The following is a 14,889-nucleotide window of genomic DNA, read 5'->3' on the forward strand; positions in this document are numbered from 1 at the left end:
TTGTTTTGCAGCTCCGTCAGTTGCTGCTCGTTTTGCTAAAGAGAAAAATTAGTGGAAACCAACACGGTTGGATTTTTTTGAAGAAATACAAATCAGTTGTGTCAAATACGGACACGGTGGATTATCGAATACTAACTACGATTATAAGGATGTTATTTCGGTTGATGTTGTTGCATGTGATCCCCAAAGTTTTCTTGGAATGGGAGAGTGTTATAAGTATTTTGAGCGATTTGGACATCCAAGACACGAGATGACCAGAGTATCGCTAAACGGATCATTACTGGATTTTGTCCTGGCTCTATTCGCTTGTATCGAGTGACTTAAGTTTGCCGAAAATCTTCATCCTATTTGTTATGTCTGGTTTGGCAAACGTTTTTCAGAAAAAATGTGGGCACCAACACTACTATTATGGTATATGCTAGATGTAAAAATACTGATATTCTTAACAGTAAGTGATGCAATTATATCATGTAGTCCTCAGAAAGAAGTCTGGGTACTACAACAAAAAATATATTCTGATGATGAAAATCCTGATATAACCGAATTTGAAAATAAAATCGCAGAAGATCTTGCCAGAAGAAAAAAAATCGGTAAATTTACCCAAGTAGGATTATATGATCATAATTGACATTGTACAATACTGATCATAGACGATGCTGAGTTAGATTTTATAGTTGCTGATACAACGAAAAGAAATACGTTTATAAGTCGATGTAATATTAATTTATCAGACGGAACTAAATTAGGTACAATTGCGAGTTATATTGATAGTGAGTCACCGCAGTTTACTCGTTTAAGATTTTCAATGATTGCGTACGTTTCCATAAATCTATTATCAATGATAAATAGTTTCTGAGTTTGCTGTCAGGGTCACTACGGATTCATTTTATATCATCAAGAATACAGGATTGCTAAAACAACTACATATCGGCACATGTGCATCATGGGGTAAATGGAGAATAAACCAAGAAAATATACTTATTCTGAATAAAAAAAAACCCTCAAATATAAAAAATTATCGTCTGCACCATAGGTATATGAAAAGGTAGCTAGACATAAAACAGCTTATCTGAATGGGCCTAGAGGTTGTTGTAAAACAACTCGTGTGATCGAATTATTTCGGAATTTTTATATAGTTGTATTAACACCCACACACAGACTCGCACTTATCATAAATTCTTTGGGGCCCCGAGTGGCCGAGTGGTCTAAAGCGCTCTTCGTTACGGATCACTGCCATCTCACCTCTGTCTGCGGCAGTTCGAGTCTAAGATTCAGCTAATGTGGGTATGTGAGAAAGCTTGCCAGTAGCTTCTCGAGGGTCGGTGGTTCTTTCCGGGGTTTTCCCGGGTTCTTCCTCCACCATTAATACTGGCCGCCATGTATAGCCTATCGTGTGCTGAAAAATGGCGTTAAGCCCCACTACAACAACAACAACATAAATTCTTTTGATGGAAGAGAAATAAATGGACCCCTGATCGAATGGGTGAGAAATATATGTCAAGGATTATTGTTTGGGTTGAAATATGCATTGTTTCATTCGAAACGTTAAAAATATTTCTTGATTGGTTATTGACAAAAAAATACTGCTGTAATAATGTGTGGCGATCATGGTCAACCGCCACCTTTGTCGGAGAGTCTCCCCAAGATGGCTGAAAAAACTTGTGGATTATTATCAAGAAATAACTGATGATCATAGAGCACTTGATCCAGAATTAAGGGAGTTTAAGTAATTAATCAGACTACAACCGAATAAAATTCATTGTGAAATAATGCGTGAAATAATTTCAGAAACCCCTATAAACAAATTTTGGAATTTATGGAGACCAGCTGATTTGATAGTATAAGTAGAAAGATAGTTCGTGATACACTTCAACAACAATTATTTATGTTGCATAAAGAAAAAATTTCTAATCTAACCGTACCATTGTGATACTGTACCAAGAAATTCCTTGCCAGGATCAACTTGTAATAGCTGTGGCCATCGCAAGGGTCCTCGTTGATAAATTCGTTCAGAAGCCGAATAAACTTCAGCTGTTATTTTAGTTGATAGTGGTTCTGCTTCCTTGTATCTACTCGCAACATCTACGACAGTTAACGCGTTTTTGTATGTACGTGATTGACATCTTCCAATTTTAATAGTATCATGTGGTAAAAATAAAATATCTGCTTGATGAACATCATTAGGAGTGCTGACATCAAAATGTGCATGCTGAATTTGTTTAGGTGGAGGTAGTTAAAAAAAAATTGCCTGTCGTGCTAACCATTTTGCAGCAACAGTATATGTAACATTTTTTCTGCATCAGAGAGTTAACTAATCGCTGCTTTACGCCTCTACTATCCTCTTGGTCTATAACAAATCGATCCATTATTTTATAATAATCGGTTGATTAATTACCGGCTCCGAATAATAAGTTACCTTTCATCGCAGATTTTACTTGGAAGCTAGCATGATTTTCTCTGAGAGATTTATTGTTTATGGAATTTAACGAGTGAATCAATTTCGCATTTGCAATATGTCGTTGTTGTAAATCTTTACTTTTCAAAGCTACGTCATGAACATGACATGCCTGATCAATAGCAGTTATTGGATACTCTCCAGGTCTTGGTTGATCTCGTTCGTGAAGTCGAGTTTCAGGACCACGATAATTATATCCAGGAAGATGGGTTTTTTCTGGGTATTTAGCCCATGGAATTCCTGGTAATTTTCCTAATGAAGTAGCGATTTCATCACTAATTTTATTATTAGAAATAAATTTATATTTATTTGTACCACATTTTACACATTTGGCTGTAAGTGCGCGCTTTTTATATTTTGTTATTACTGTTGTTAATCCACTTGTGGGGGTAAATGCTCTACATCGAACACAATATAAATTCATATTATTTATTATATTTATACAACACGGATGTCACTGATTTCTCAGCGACACGAAAACAAGAGCCAGTAAAACATGTTTCAGCATTACCGAATTCCATCAGAATGATAATAATAGGTCCATCCGGCTCGGGTAAAACACAATTACTGCTTAATTTGATAATGAGATGGCTCAGATGGGATAAATTATATTTAGAAGCTCCGTCAGTTGATGATCAGCGATGATACGAAGTACTTAAAGATTTTAATGAAAACGCAAAATTGTTAGATGAGGACGGTAATGATATTATTGATTTTACCACCGATATTGATGAAGCTCCATCGGTATATGACCTTGATGGATTTACACAAATACCTAAAGTGATTAGAGATAACTGTAATATTTTAGTTGAGTTTAATGGAGTTGATGCACATACTCTGCGAAAGATTCATCAGACTTGGTGTAGTAGGGATATAGACATGATTCGGTTCAAACACTTCTTTTCCAAAGCACACTCTACTCCACACGGATTTATAACAATACATTTACATGATCCTCGATAGCGATATCGTATAGTTATTGATAAAATATTGGGAAAAAACGACAGCAGCAGGGAGTGCGACCACAAATGTATCTCGGTGGGTAAATTTTTTTTTATAGAAAAACACAAACGACAAAGAAATCGTAACAGAATACACTAACCCAATTAGAGAAACTCTCGGTTTAGTTAGAGGCTTCGGTTTGGCATTATTGACCTTATATTTTCATTTTCGAAGGAAGCTTTATTTTTTCAAAAATGACGTTCTACCAAAAGGTCGGCTCACCTCCTCTGCTGCTTCCGTACGCCAACAAGCTAGGCGGATACGTGTATGTTACGCGTCTAGCCAAGTTGTTCGAGACACTTGGCAACTTTATCTCTTCTGTTCTGATGACTTGCAGAAGTAAATCTAATATACGTCTTTATAGTAATTTGAACTAAGCAAGGGTCTAAAAATGTGCTTTTTTCGTTTACAACTGCCCATGCTCATTGAAGCACTTCCGTTTTTAAATGGAAGTGCGTAGTGTACGTGATCAAGCTCATCAATATCCGATGTAACTAAAGCTTTCATGTAGTCATTAAATCCCAAAATGCCTAAATGGAAATGATAGGTTTTGAACAACACCGGAACCTATAGATTTCGTTATTTCCTTTTCAAATTTGTTTATGTAAAATGTTGAATAAACTCGTAAAGTCATAATCCATTTTAGGCTGATAAATCAAACCCTCACCCGTGATGATATTGACTGGCAGTTTAGAGGCTGATTTCACATATTCATTAAATTTTCCAAAACTCTGCAGCCAGATTTGGCTGCTCATATCGGTGTACGTTTTATACACGACCGGTATTTCTTGCAGCTGTGGAACTGCCATCGGTCGAAGGGTTCTTCTGATGGCATATACATTATATTCACGGAGCAAATCTTATGTGTGGTATCTTGTAACTCCACGTGGAATAGCACAACCCTCTGTCCCTGTGCCCATTTCAAATTTCGCGCTAGATATGGCTGTTACCATTTACCGGTATGTGTCTAAAGTGTTGTTCCAGAAAGATCTGCATGCAGCAAATTTTTAATTTAAATGAACAGGTGATATGAGACCCATATATCGACCATCATTATCAACACAGATTTGGTGTGGGTGGGTTGATTTATCGGACTAAATCCATTCAATCTATCTTCATTAAATAACGGTTCCAAATCTGATTATAAAATCAAATTGATAATATATCTGGTTCTGTGGTGAAAAAACTGTTTACAGAACTTGTTCTCCATCTTGAGTTTCTCTCATCATATGAGCAATCATGAAGCCTGACTGTATTGTTATGGAAGAAAACTCAACTTTTTTGTATGATTATCTTTTCAAATATATGGTTCAGTGTTTTTCAGAATTGCAGGTAAATCTTGATTGCTGCCGCCCTAAAATTTGCACTCATTTGCATTTCTTTTAACGAATATCAAGGCCTTTTGTTTAAAATGTGAGGTTTTCTACTCATGAATGATGATAGATTAAAATATGAAATCTCTTATGCTAAATCCGTCAAGTAATTTTATTGTTATTGTTGATCTTTTTCTTCCTCTTCCTGTTATTCTCAGTCGGGTTTCCTATAGGTGGCGCTCTAAATTATCACACTTTGCACAGATCCTCACTGTTTATCAAGGCTGTTTAAAATATAGCTTGTATATCTTATGCAGCCGTGTAACTAAATAAGGTGAAAGAACTCAAAAAAAAAATAAGGGAGGGAACGCATGTTACAAGTATGTGTGGAGACAATGGCGAGAGCATAAAGCAAGGGAACGCCGTTCCCACAGCACTACACCCCTGGCCTTATGCATTATTAGATGCACTTTAAATCAACTTCATTTTAGTTTATGGCTGATGGGTGTAATTTGGGATATAGAGCATACAGTTTGGAATTACTTCACATGTGCATCTATAAAAAAAAAGGAACTGAGTTTTCGAAACATTTAATGTTTTATAATTCAGTCATTGCACTTTCAGAAGCTGGTATTACTTTCTATGGCAAAATTCGTTTCCCTATTTTTATATATGTGCTAAACTGCTGTAGACTAATTTTTAAAGCACATGAGATACCAATATGGTTACACTCTGCTAAGATCATACACAATTTCGGCAAGTACAATAAGAAAAGAAATTTCAACCACATTACATGAAGGTAACATAGAGGAATGGCAATGCTCTCTCTCCGCTGAGCCTGTTGCAAATGCACACAACTTAACGTTACACCTGTCGCTCTCTCGGAGCGCCCCTATACTAATTTGACGAATGATTCCCTATCCATATTGTACTTTAAGTATTAATTCCTTACGCCATTTTAAAGCGGAAACGCGTCATAGCATGACCTCTTTTCGACCGTAAACATGGCGGACACTGCTGATCAAGAAAGATCTGGAGCATCACAAGTTAAAATTACAGTCAAAACTCCAAAGGAAAAGCAGGAAGTAGAGATTGATCCCGATGCAACTGTCAAGGAGGTTATCATGTTGTTTTGTTTTTATTTTTATTTTTTAATTTAGTAATTTTACAGCGTGTGATGAGAACCCAGTATTCAGTGTTGACTTCCCTGTGATCACCCTCACCCCCATTTTTATAATATTGCCATTGGCGTAGCCTGTCACCCTAAGATGTGCTTTTCTTTATTTTTTTTCTTTAATTTCAGTTAATTTAATTTAGTAACAAGCACAGTACAAAGTACACAAAAGGTTTTATATAATGAGGTAGGCTACAGTTTTCGCTAAATCATATAACAGTAACATGGGTTAAAAGAAACACCGAAATAGGCGAAATACACAAAACCAAAATACACACCGCAATACACATACACCGCTGTCGGGCTTTTCTACGTACGTACTGTTTCTGTCACCAGTATTGACGCAAACGCATGCCGATTTCGAAATATTGACAAAAAATACTACAATGCTTACCATTTGACCAGAATATTTTAGTCCTACAATGTAAAACCATAAATTACCATCATTAAATTAAACAAAGAAGGAATGTAAAAATGTTCAAAGTAGGTTGTGCGCAGAAAGAACAATGAATTTAGAATAAATATTTTAATTAGTAAACAGTGTTAAATGAATTGACAATTGTCCTTAAGGAAAAAACGGGGATAAAACTTGGGCTCTATTAAAAAAAAATTGAATGATCTTGATTCATTACAGTACCTTAATACATTTTGCTTGAGACTGCATATTTGAACTGTTGTCAAGATGAATTCTCACAAGCATTAGGTGCTGATACTCAGATATCACATCTCAGATGGAACTTTCACCATTTTTTCACTCGTCTTTTTGATGGCTCATTTTCATCACAAGTCTGTTTACTGAAAAATGAAAACAGATTTTGCAGACTCATTTTTTAAGAATCATTGTACTTTCGTCTGCACTCATTTATATAGTCTCTACTGTAATGAAGTTCTTTTACCCATATTTATGTTCCCATATACTAGGATCACTCCACATAAAAGGGCATGAAAAGGAATTTACTTGATTTTGTAGAATGGGAATCACTGACAAAAATATCTTATAAGTATCTGAACCAGTGCCCAGTTGTCATGAACAGTCTTGCTGGTTAATTTTTTTAATGGAATTTTAAATGAGCCCACATTCACAAAAATGAATTTTTGAATGCTGTTTTCTTTCTGCTAAGTACAAGATGCTCTTGAATCTTGATAACAGCAGATGTGTACAAAAGTGAATAAACCTGCTGAGTCAAGTTAGCAAGCATTATTTAAAGTTGGCATTTGAGTATAGTAAGAATGAATATTGCCTTTGCATTACTTTACCAACTAAAAAACTATATTATAAAACATTATTTGATGGTATTTGTAAAGACATTATTAAAAGAATACTGGCACATATAAAGTTAAAAATTTCATTAACTCAATTTTCACATATGATTTTAAAAAGGGTTTTGAAAAAAGCTAACTATAAGCCATCTACAATGTGCAACATAAAATATATACAGGTAGCAGAACAAGATACAGGTATGTTGTGCTTTCATATGAAATGCATTGTGACCAGCCTATCCTTGCACACACATTAATACATAAATACCAACATAATCTAGAATCCACATTCCTGATGTACACATGCAAAGGTATATAAAAAATCACAGCATTATTAAAAATGTTTCAGTGCATCCACATGACACTAAACAAGTGAAAACAAATCCAGAATGTATTAGAGAAATGTTTCAGCAGCTCATTCATATTTATAAAATGAACAGTGGATATTTTCAACTCTCAAAACAGTCCAGTGTTTAACAAAATGGCTGCCACTAAATTGGATCAAGGGTCATTCATTTTTCATTTCTGAGAAAACTGATTTGGGAAATTAACTCGTGCATTTCAGTGTTTTTTTAGAGTGATGCATTATGTCAGCCATGTCAGATTAATAATCTAGGGTTGCAGGTTTGATATCCACCCAGGCCAGCCCAAGTCGACTACCTTAATGTGTCCATGGGAAAGGCACCTGGTTGCCATTTCCTCAGCGTGATGTAGCCAATAATTTGTTAAAATTGCCATTAATACAAATGAAAACCAAAAATGTTCATTGATAATACTGTAATCTTAGCAAATAAAAAATTAAAAGGACAAAACATAAAGAATAAGTTAACTTGAAATTAGATAATTATTTGTTGTTTGGAACATTTTGATCTTCATAATCTAGTCTTTGCCTTTGCAGAAAATGGAAAAACCTTTAAACTAATTTTTAAAAAATTCTGATTTTTACCAAAATTGACAGAAAGCATGCAGGTGTAGATGGCTTTCAAGTTTATGCAAATGCTGACCTGCCATTCAAATATGGCTGTCATGACTGAAATTGAAATAATATTTGAAGGTTGTCGACTTCTTACGCAAAATACTGAACAGAATTTACACTAATTTGACAGTGGGTGGTGTGGCTCAAAATAGACATGATCAGGATGCTGTCAATCTGCAGTCAAATATAGTTGCTGTTACTACAAATAAATGATTTTTAAATGATGTGTCAAAAATCTCTCAACATAATTTGACCAAATTTGACAAATAGCGTCCATAAATGATTTTCAGTTTTGTACAAATCATGCTGATTTGCTGTCACAATGGCCACTGTTGTTAAAAATACAATTTTCAGATTTTGCAGGAGGGAAAAGTTATTTTTCACTAAACTTCAAGATATCATTTACCCTTATTCTGCTTTTAACATACAATAACTTTAGCCATTAAAAATTGCCATTTTTTTCTTAAAATGTAACTAAATGGGGTGTCCATGAAGGCAGACTGAAAGCTAGGTCCAATTCACAAAAATTCAAATCTTTGGTTATTTCAGCTGAAAGAACAAGTGGCCAAGAAATTCAGTGCCTCCCAGGAGCAACTGTGCTTGATTTTTGCAGGGAAAATTCTGAAGGATGCAGACACCCTTAAGCAACATGGCATCAAAGATGGGTTGACAGTTCATCTGGTCATCAAATCGGCCAACAAGGTGAAATATCAGGCTATATGCTGAAATTACAGAATGTTATGGAATTGAATTAGAAGTAAAGGAGTATAAATGAGGAGTTACACTAACAACTAGGACATATTTCTCTCCTTTTAATCGTCCAACAAAGTTTATGTTTATAAATGTCACTATAAACCAGATTATAGCTATAATTTTCTGTAATGTTCATCAGTGTCATTAGATTCCTTTGCCACATGAAAATTTCCATTTTGTTACTATGTCATCAGAATTTTGTCCCAGAACCTGAAAATAATTCAAGGCAAACCTATATTTGTCTGGCTCCATTGTTCCTTGATGTTTGCACCAAATAATTTTATCTGATATCCTCTTTTCTCTTTTTTTGCAGGCTCATGATACCTCTGCTGCTAGTAGCGGTTCTACAAGCCCACAGGTAGGTCAGGATAGTGCCACAGTCTGCCTTTTGACAGGTGATCAGATTGACCCATTAGAACATTGGATGTTCTGCTTTCATATTTTTATGTTTCCTTAAAATCAGTATTTTAGTTTTGGAGAATTTTCCAGTAATTCAGACAGGATTAATATGTACATTGTAAAATTGAATACAAATTTGGATGAAAGCTGTCCAAGTTATAAAGAGTTGAATTTGTATGATATATAAGGGGCACTCTACAGATATATATTTCTGAGAGAGTGTCAGGTATAAGATGAAGTTGTTTGCATATACTACATACACAGTGGGGAGAATTTTGGCATACCTTTGTGCTACTTTCATTGTACTTTGATTGAAATTTCTTTCTAAGCATACAGCTAACCAAAGTGACTGCTGATATGTGCTCAAAAAATCATCCTGAATTAGACTAAATTACACTCTCTTTATAAGTTATTAAAATATGGAAAACAAATTTTGCCAGACTAGACAATATTAGTTTTTCAAATTTCATTGAATGAATTACAAAATATATTTATAAAATATTTTTATAAAAGCTTTTTTTAAAACAATTAGTGTTTGAAATCCAGGAAGTGAGACTGACCAAGTAGAGTTATCAGCTTTTTGATATGTGCACAACTGAAGTAAAACCAAGCTGTATAATCTATAACCAAATTAGATCCATCAATCATACACCAAAATAAATGGAATTGAATGTTCTTTTAAAAAATATCTGAGATTTACTGGGTCTTTCTTCAGTAGCCAGGATGACTGATGAGGAGAACTTGTAACCCTGTGCAAAGTATGAAACTGTAGAGTGACGCCATATTCATTTCTGTTTCCATACTCAGTTGGCCAAGCATTTCAATTACATTATCTGGTCACATTAACAATGCGAAATTACTCTCTGCTGCTGTTGTCCCTGTAAGAAAAAATCCACATTTTACATCAATTTATTGTACAGACAAAGGGTATAAATATTACAGATTAACTACCCTTGGTCTGTCTAGGTGGCCACCTGTATCCCAGATGTTTACTAAACTATTGCTGTGAACAGTGCCCTTGAAGAATCTGTTGTCAATTTTGACCATCCAAAATTTATTTTCAATGGAATTATGAATCAAAAGGTTGAGATAACAAGAATATGAATCATTACAATTTTTTTGGTATGCAGATATTACTTTTACTTATAGCTATTTTCCATGTTATATCAGTTTAGTAGCACTAAAGTTTTCACATGTGTAATAGTATTGTGCTGTTGTTATTTATTTTTCTTATATACTTTGGTCATCTTGGTGATGCAAGTTCACTTATTTAAACAGTTTTTATATTTGTTGTATGGACTTGTTTTTTTTTTTCTTTTTCTGTCATTCATTTCACAGGTGTCAGTCAGGTGCAAGAAGTGGTGATGCCTGAAAGGTGAGGAAGACAGCCATGAGGCCTGCCTTGCCTACACAAAATGTTCTTGATGCAGCCATGTAGTTTATTTGTGCAATGTGGGCTCTAGACATTTTATCCATTGTCTAGAAAAGGCAATGGAAGGGCATGCTTCCAATTTGAGGATCATGAAGTATTACACATTCATTCTTATTTGGAATTGATGACTAGTTTTATTGGGAACATTGATTAAATAGGACTATTTTTAACTCAGGTAGCCCACTGGGCATAAGTCACTATCCCTTCCTATGAATGGACTTAGGAACATTGAAGCTGGGCTTATGGGATTTCATTGCAACCATGCCATCCTACCTGGGCTGCAAATAGTACATCATTGCCATACACCAGACAGCTGTTGCTAACCAGTCCAGCTATCCATACAGTCAAATGTATGATTTTGATTTTGATGAATCTTTCATCTCAGGCTGGTAAACAACACATCGCATGACACTTCCTTCCATGATAGCAATATTCTCCCAGCAGAGATTAAACGGCCAGCCAGTTGGGCTGACCATATCCATGGTAATAGCCATCCAGCACAGACCATCATTCTCTAACCAGACCATGCTCCATGCTGGATATGACTGCCAAATCTGCTGACATATTCAACTGGTAGGGCATTCTTTTATGATTAAGTGGACAGACAGGTGTTGAATGCCATGTCAGGAGTAATTCTCAGCAACAACGGCAACCATTTCATGGTCATGCAAGTTATAAGTGGCCATATACCCCTGACATCTGCAGGCAGGCAGGGATAGGAGATAGAAAACAATGTTTCACCTGCTGCCAACCATCAGTGACCTGCCATCCCTCCTGCATGAGGGTGACCCATCTGTGGGTGTCAGACTATTTTTTTCATATGATTTGGATCAACCAGTTTCCATTGATCCCATCAAGGCAAACAATTTAAGTAAGGAGATGAAGCTTCGCTCATAACATCAGTGGTGGAGGTAGTGGGAAAACATTGACTATCTGGCTTTCTGTTCCAAACTTTTCGGATTATGAAACCCAATGAAGAATTGAGACCTACTATGGACATGAGTATGCTTAATCAGTTTATTACTGGCCCAAAGTTCTAGATAGAGATGGCAAAGCCTATTTGTCTGTCTGCACATATTCACAGTGTGACACGAATACCCTGTTTTTATAGTTTCACATTTTCACACCCTTCCATTTGGCCTCAGTATCAGACCTTGGGTCTTCACCAAGACATTACACTGTGCCATATTCCACCTCAGGACATTTCAGTTTTAGCTCATGATTTGAAAAATCACTATGTCATTTCGCAGTTTGGCATGGATAGTCAATGTGAAAAAGTTGGATTTTGTCAACTCTCAACATTTTATTCATCAGGTATGGCATTTCTGACTTGTGTCAACAGGGTTCATCTTCCTTCCAAAAACATTGACAGTATCATTCATGTGTCAGAGGTGGCATCTGCCGGGACATTCATTTCCTTGAGGGAGTCTTCCAATTCTTGACCTGTTCATTGCAGCGGTGGCCCTGTTACATCTTGTCATATTTTTACCTCTACATGCACCCTCTGCTGATGGCCCTTGTGGCACAATGGCACCAGATCTCTGATCATTTAGATCACCATATTACAATCTCGACCAAAATCAGACATTTCCTGCTTTATTGGGAAGACACTGACTAGCAGCAGGAACACCTTTAGAAGCTCCAGAAATAAGAATATGGACACCAGTTTGTCAGATTGGATGGTTCATTCTTAATGCCTTTCATGCTTAGGTGGAATGCATCCTAATGAGATGGTCCTGATAATGTCAGATGATTCAGTCATAGTGAACTACCTCTTCAAACAAGGGGGCATGTAATCACAGGACCATTGCATTATGGTATGTGGGTACCCTCATTGGTGTGCCCAGTATCACATAAACATACATGTCCAACACATCCCTGGCCGGTTCAGTCTCCTGCCAAGTCATTATCGAGGAGAGTCCAACTGATGCTAAACATATTCACAATATGATGGAACACCAGACTGATCTCCCCTTGTCTCTCCATTTCAAGACCTAGAGGCATGGGCTGACAATGTCCTTTCAGGATGCTGGGAGGGAATATTGGCATATGATTTCCATCCATTGGTTCTAATATCAAAGCCAGAGATGCAGCCTGTGTGCATGATTTGCAGATTTTTTTTATGAATTTACCCACTTGGAAAGCAGTTTTGCAACAGAACTCAACAGAAACTTTTAGTTCCGAATCATGCACATAAAAGTATACTTTGTAGCTGTATAGATCTTTATTCAAGTACTTGGTAATTTGAATAAATAAGAATCAAAACAAAATTTGAAAAGGAAGGATCTTTTCCTTTGATCAAAATACCTCTGTTCTTTCCAAAGTCTGCAGATATATGTTAATACAAAATGATACTTGGAAATCCAAGTAATTATTCATAACTGAAACATGTATATCCTAGATTTCTGCAATTGATGCCCTTTCCTTTCATTTACACATTTGCAAACATTGGTCCATTACTGAATGGTAAATGAAGAACAGCAAGAAATAAAGTTACTGATTATTTTCAGTGTCACTTCAGTGGTGGTGGGAATGTGGAAAGTGAACTTCAAGTCAGTGGTACCTGTAATGTGGAAAGTTAACGGAAGCATGAAGAAAGTAGTTGAGTTTCTTGCCAAAAGGAGGATGATAATTCAAAAACAATGTCAGATGCCAAGTTAGATTTACCAAAAAAAAAGAAACCAGAATATGAACCAAAGTTTCAGATTTCTTTGGTGTCACAGTAGAATGATTACAACAGAACACCAAGATGGGAGGTGTATTCTGTGATATTTGCAAAGTTGTGGGAAAAGCGACCCTTTTACATCAGAACTTTTCTGTTCAAAATTTAGGATGTTGACTCTTACATGACACATTGAGTAACATGATCATATGCAGGCGTTGAAGGCTAATTTTCTCTAGTATGACTTTGATGCCACTGCCTCCAGTGTTTTAAAGAACGAGTCTGACAAATCTAAGGCAGTTGTATGTGTGATGAGGATGGTATATTTTACTGTGTTTTGAAATTATTCCCATTTCATTGTACCCTTCTCTATTGAAATTGCAGTGAGCAAATGAGTTGGTAGCAATGCTGGATATGAGTCACAAAGTTCTGGAGAACAACTTGTTCCAGTCTTTGCAGAGATTACATGGCTGTCATAGAGACAAATTTAAAGTAAGTGAACTTTTTAGAATAATAATGAATATGCAGACATGTGTGAAGAAAAGAAAAAGTTGTTTATGGCAAGGTTTTCAGTGACACTATAGATGCAGAAATATTTTTTCTTGGTTACCTTAAAGTGAAGGAAGTTAATGCAATGGTTGAGGTGTTGATTGGTTTGTTATTTCACTTTATCAAAGATAGTGATATTCTATGGAGAAGGTGATTTGCTTTGGGAATTATGGAGCATCAATCTTGACAAGTCTAAAAGAGGTGTAGCAGCAAGTTTTAAATGGATGAGAGTTCACTTTATTGCTATTCGTTATATGGCACACAGGCATACATTTGGCTAAAGCTGCTGGAAAGAATCTTCCCTGAAAGTAATATTTCAACAGGTAGTCAAAGACTTGTTTCACTATTTCAACAAATCTTCTTCAAGGACTATGGAGTTGCAGAAAATTCAAGATGTTAATTCACCTCATTGAAAAGTTTTTGAAATAAGGTGGATGGCCTTTTATTGGGCTCTGTAAGATGTTTTCCAGTTTTGGAAACCACTAGTCACTTTGAGAAGCATGCATGTAATAGCAAAAAATATGAAAATCTATCACTACAGCCCACCAGCTACAAGTTTGTTCTGGTACTGTATCTCCTCATGAGCTTGATTCCATCACTTGCTGCCTTAAATAGAGTTTTTCAGAAAACACAGCTTAACATTGCAACTGTTAACCAGCACTTGATGAATTTATTGCAACTGCTGATAGGGCTAAGTCTGGAAATGATTTTTATTAGCAAGAATTGCAGAACAAACTAAAATCTGAGATGGACAATAATGGAAATGTTACCATCACCTTGCAAGGTATTAAACTTGGTGCAGAGGAAAAGGATGCAAGTTCTGTGAAATAAAAAACTGAAGCAGTTCGAAAAGATTTCACTGAATGCTTAAATACAGGAATTCAAGGATAGATTTCCTCAGGAAAATACATTGT

The 14,889-nt window shown here is 35.8% G+C and overlaps 1 protein-coding gene across 1 annotated transcript in view; it reads left to right on the forward strand.

Annotated features, from left to right (window-relative positions):
- The first annotated feature begins 5,746 nt into the window (after positions 1-5,746).
- LOC149801870 (ubiquilin-1-like) overlaps positions 5,747-14,889 on the forward strand; it is a 57,582-nt gene continuing 48,439 nt past the window's right edge. The window contains exons 1-3 of the mRNA XM_089956244.1: positions 5,747-5,888; positions 8,730-8,882; positions 9,247-9,291. Coding sequence (XP_089812370.1) covers positions 5,775-5,888; positions 8,730-8,882; positions 9,247-9,291 — 312 coding nt within the window. The 5' untranslated portion in view covers positions 5,747-5,774. The remainder of the gene's footprint in view (positions 5,889-8,729; positions 8,883-9,246; positions 9,292-14,889) is intronic.

Source organism: Sinohyriopsis cumingii, chromosome 4 (genome assembly GCF_028554795.1).
Source record: "Sinohyriopsis cumingii isolate HCF-2022 chromosome 4, ASM2855479v2, whole genome shotgun sequence".
NCBI classification, from domain to species: domain Eukaryota; kingdom Metazoa; phylum Mollusca; class Bivalvia; order Unionida; family Unionidae; genus Sinohyriopsis; species Sinohyriopsis cumingii.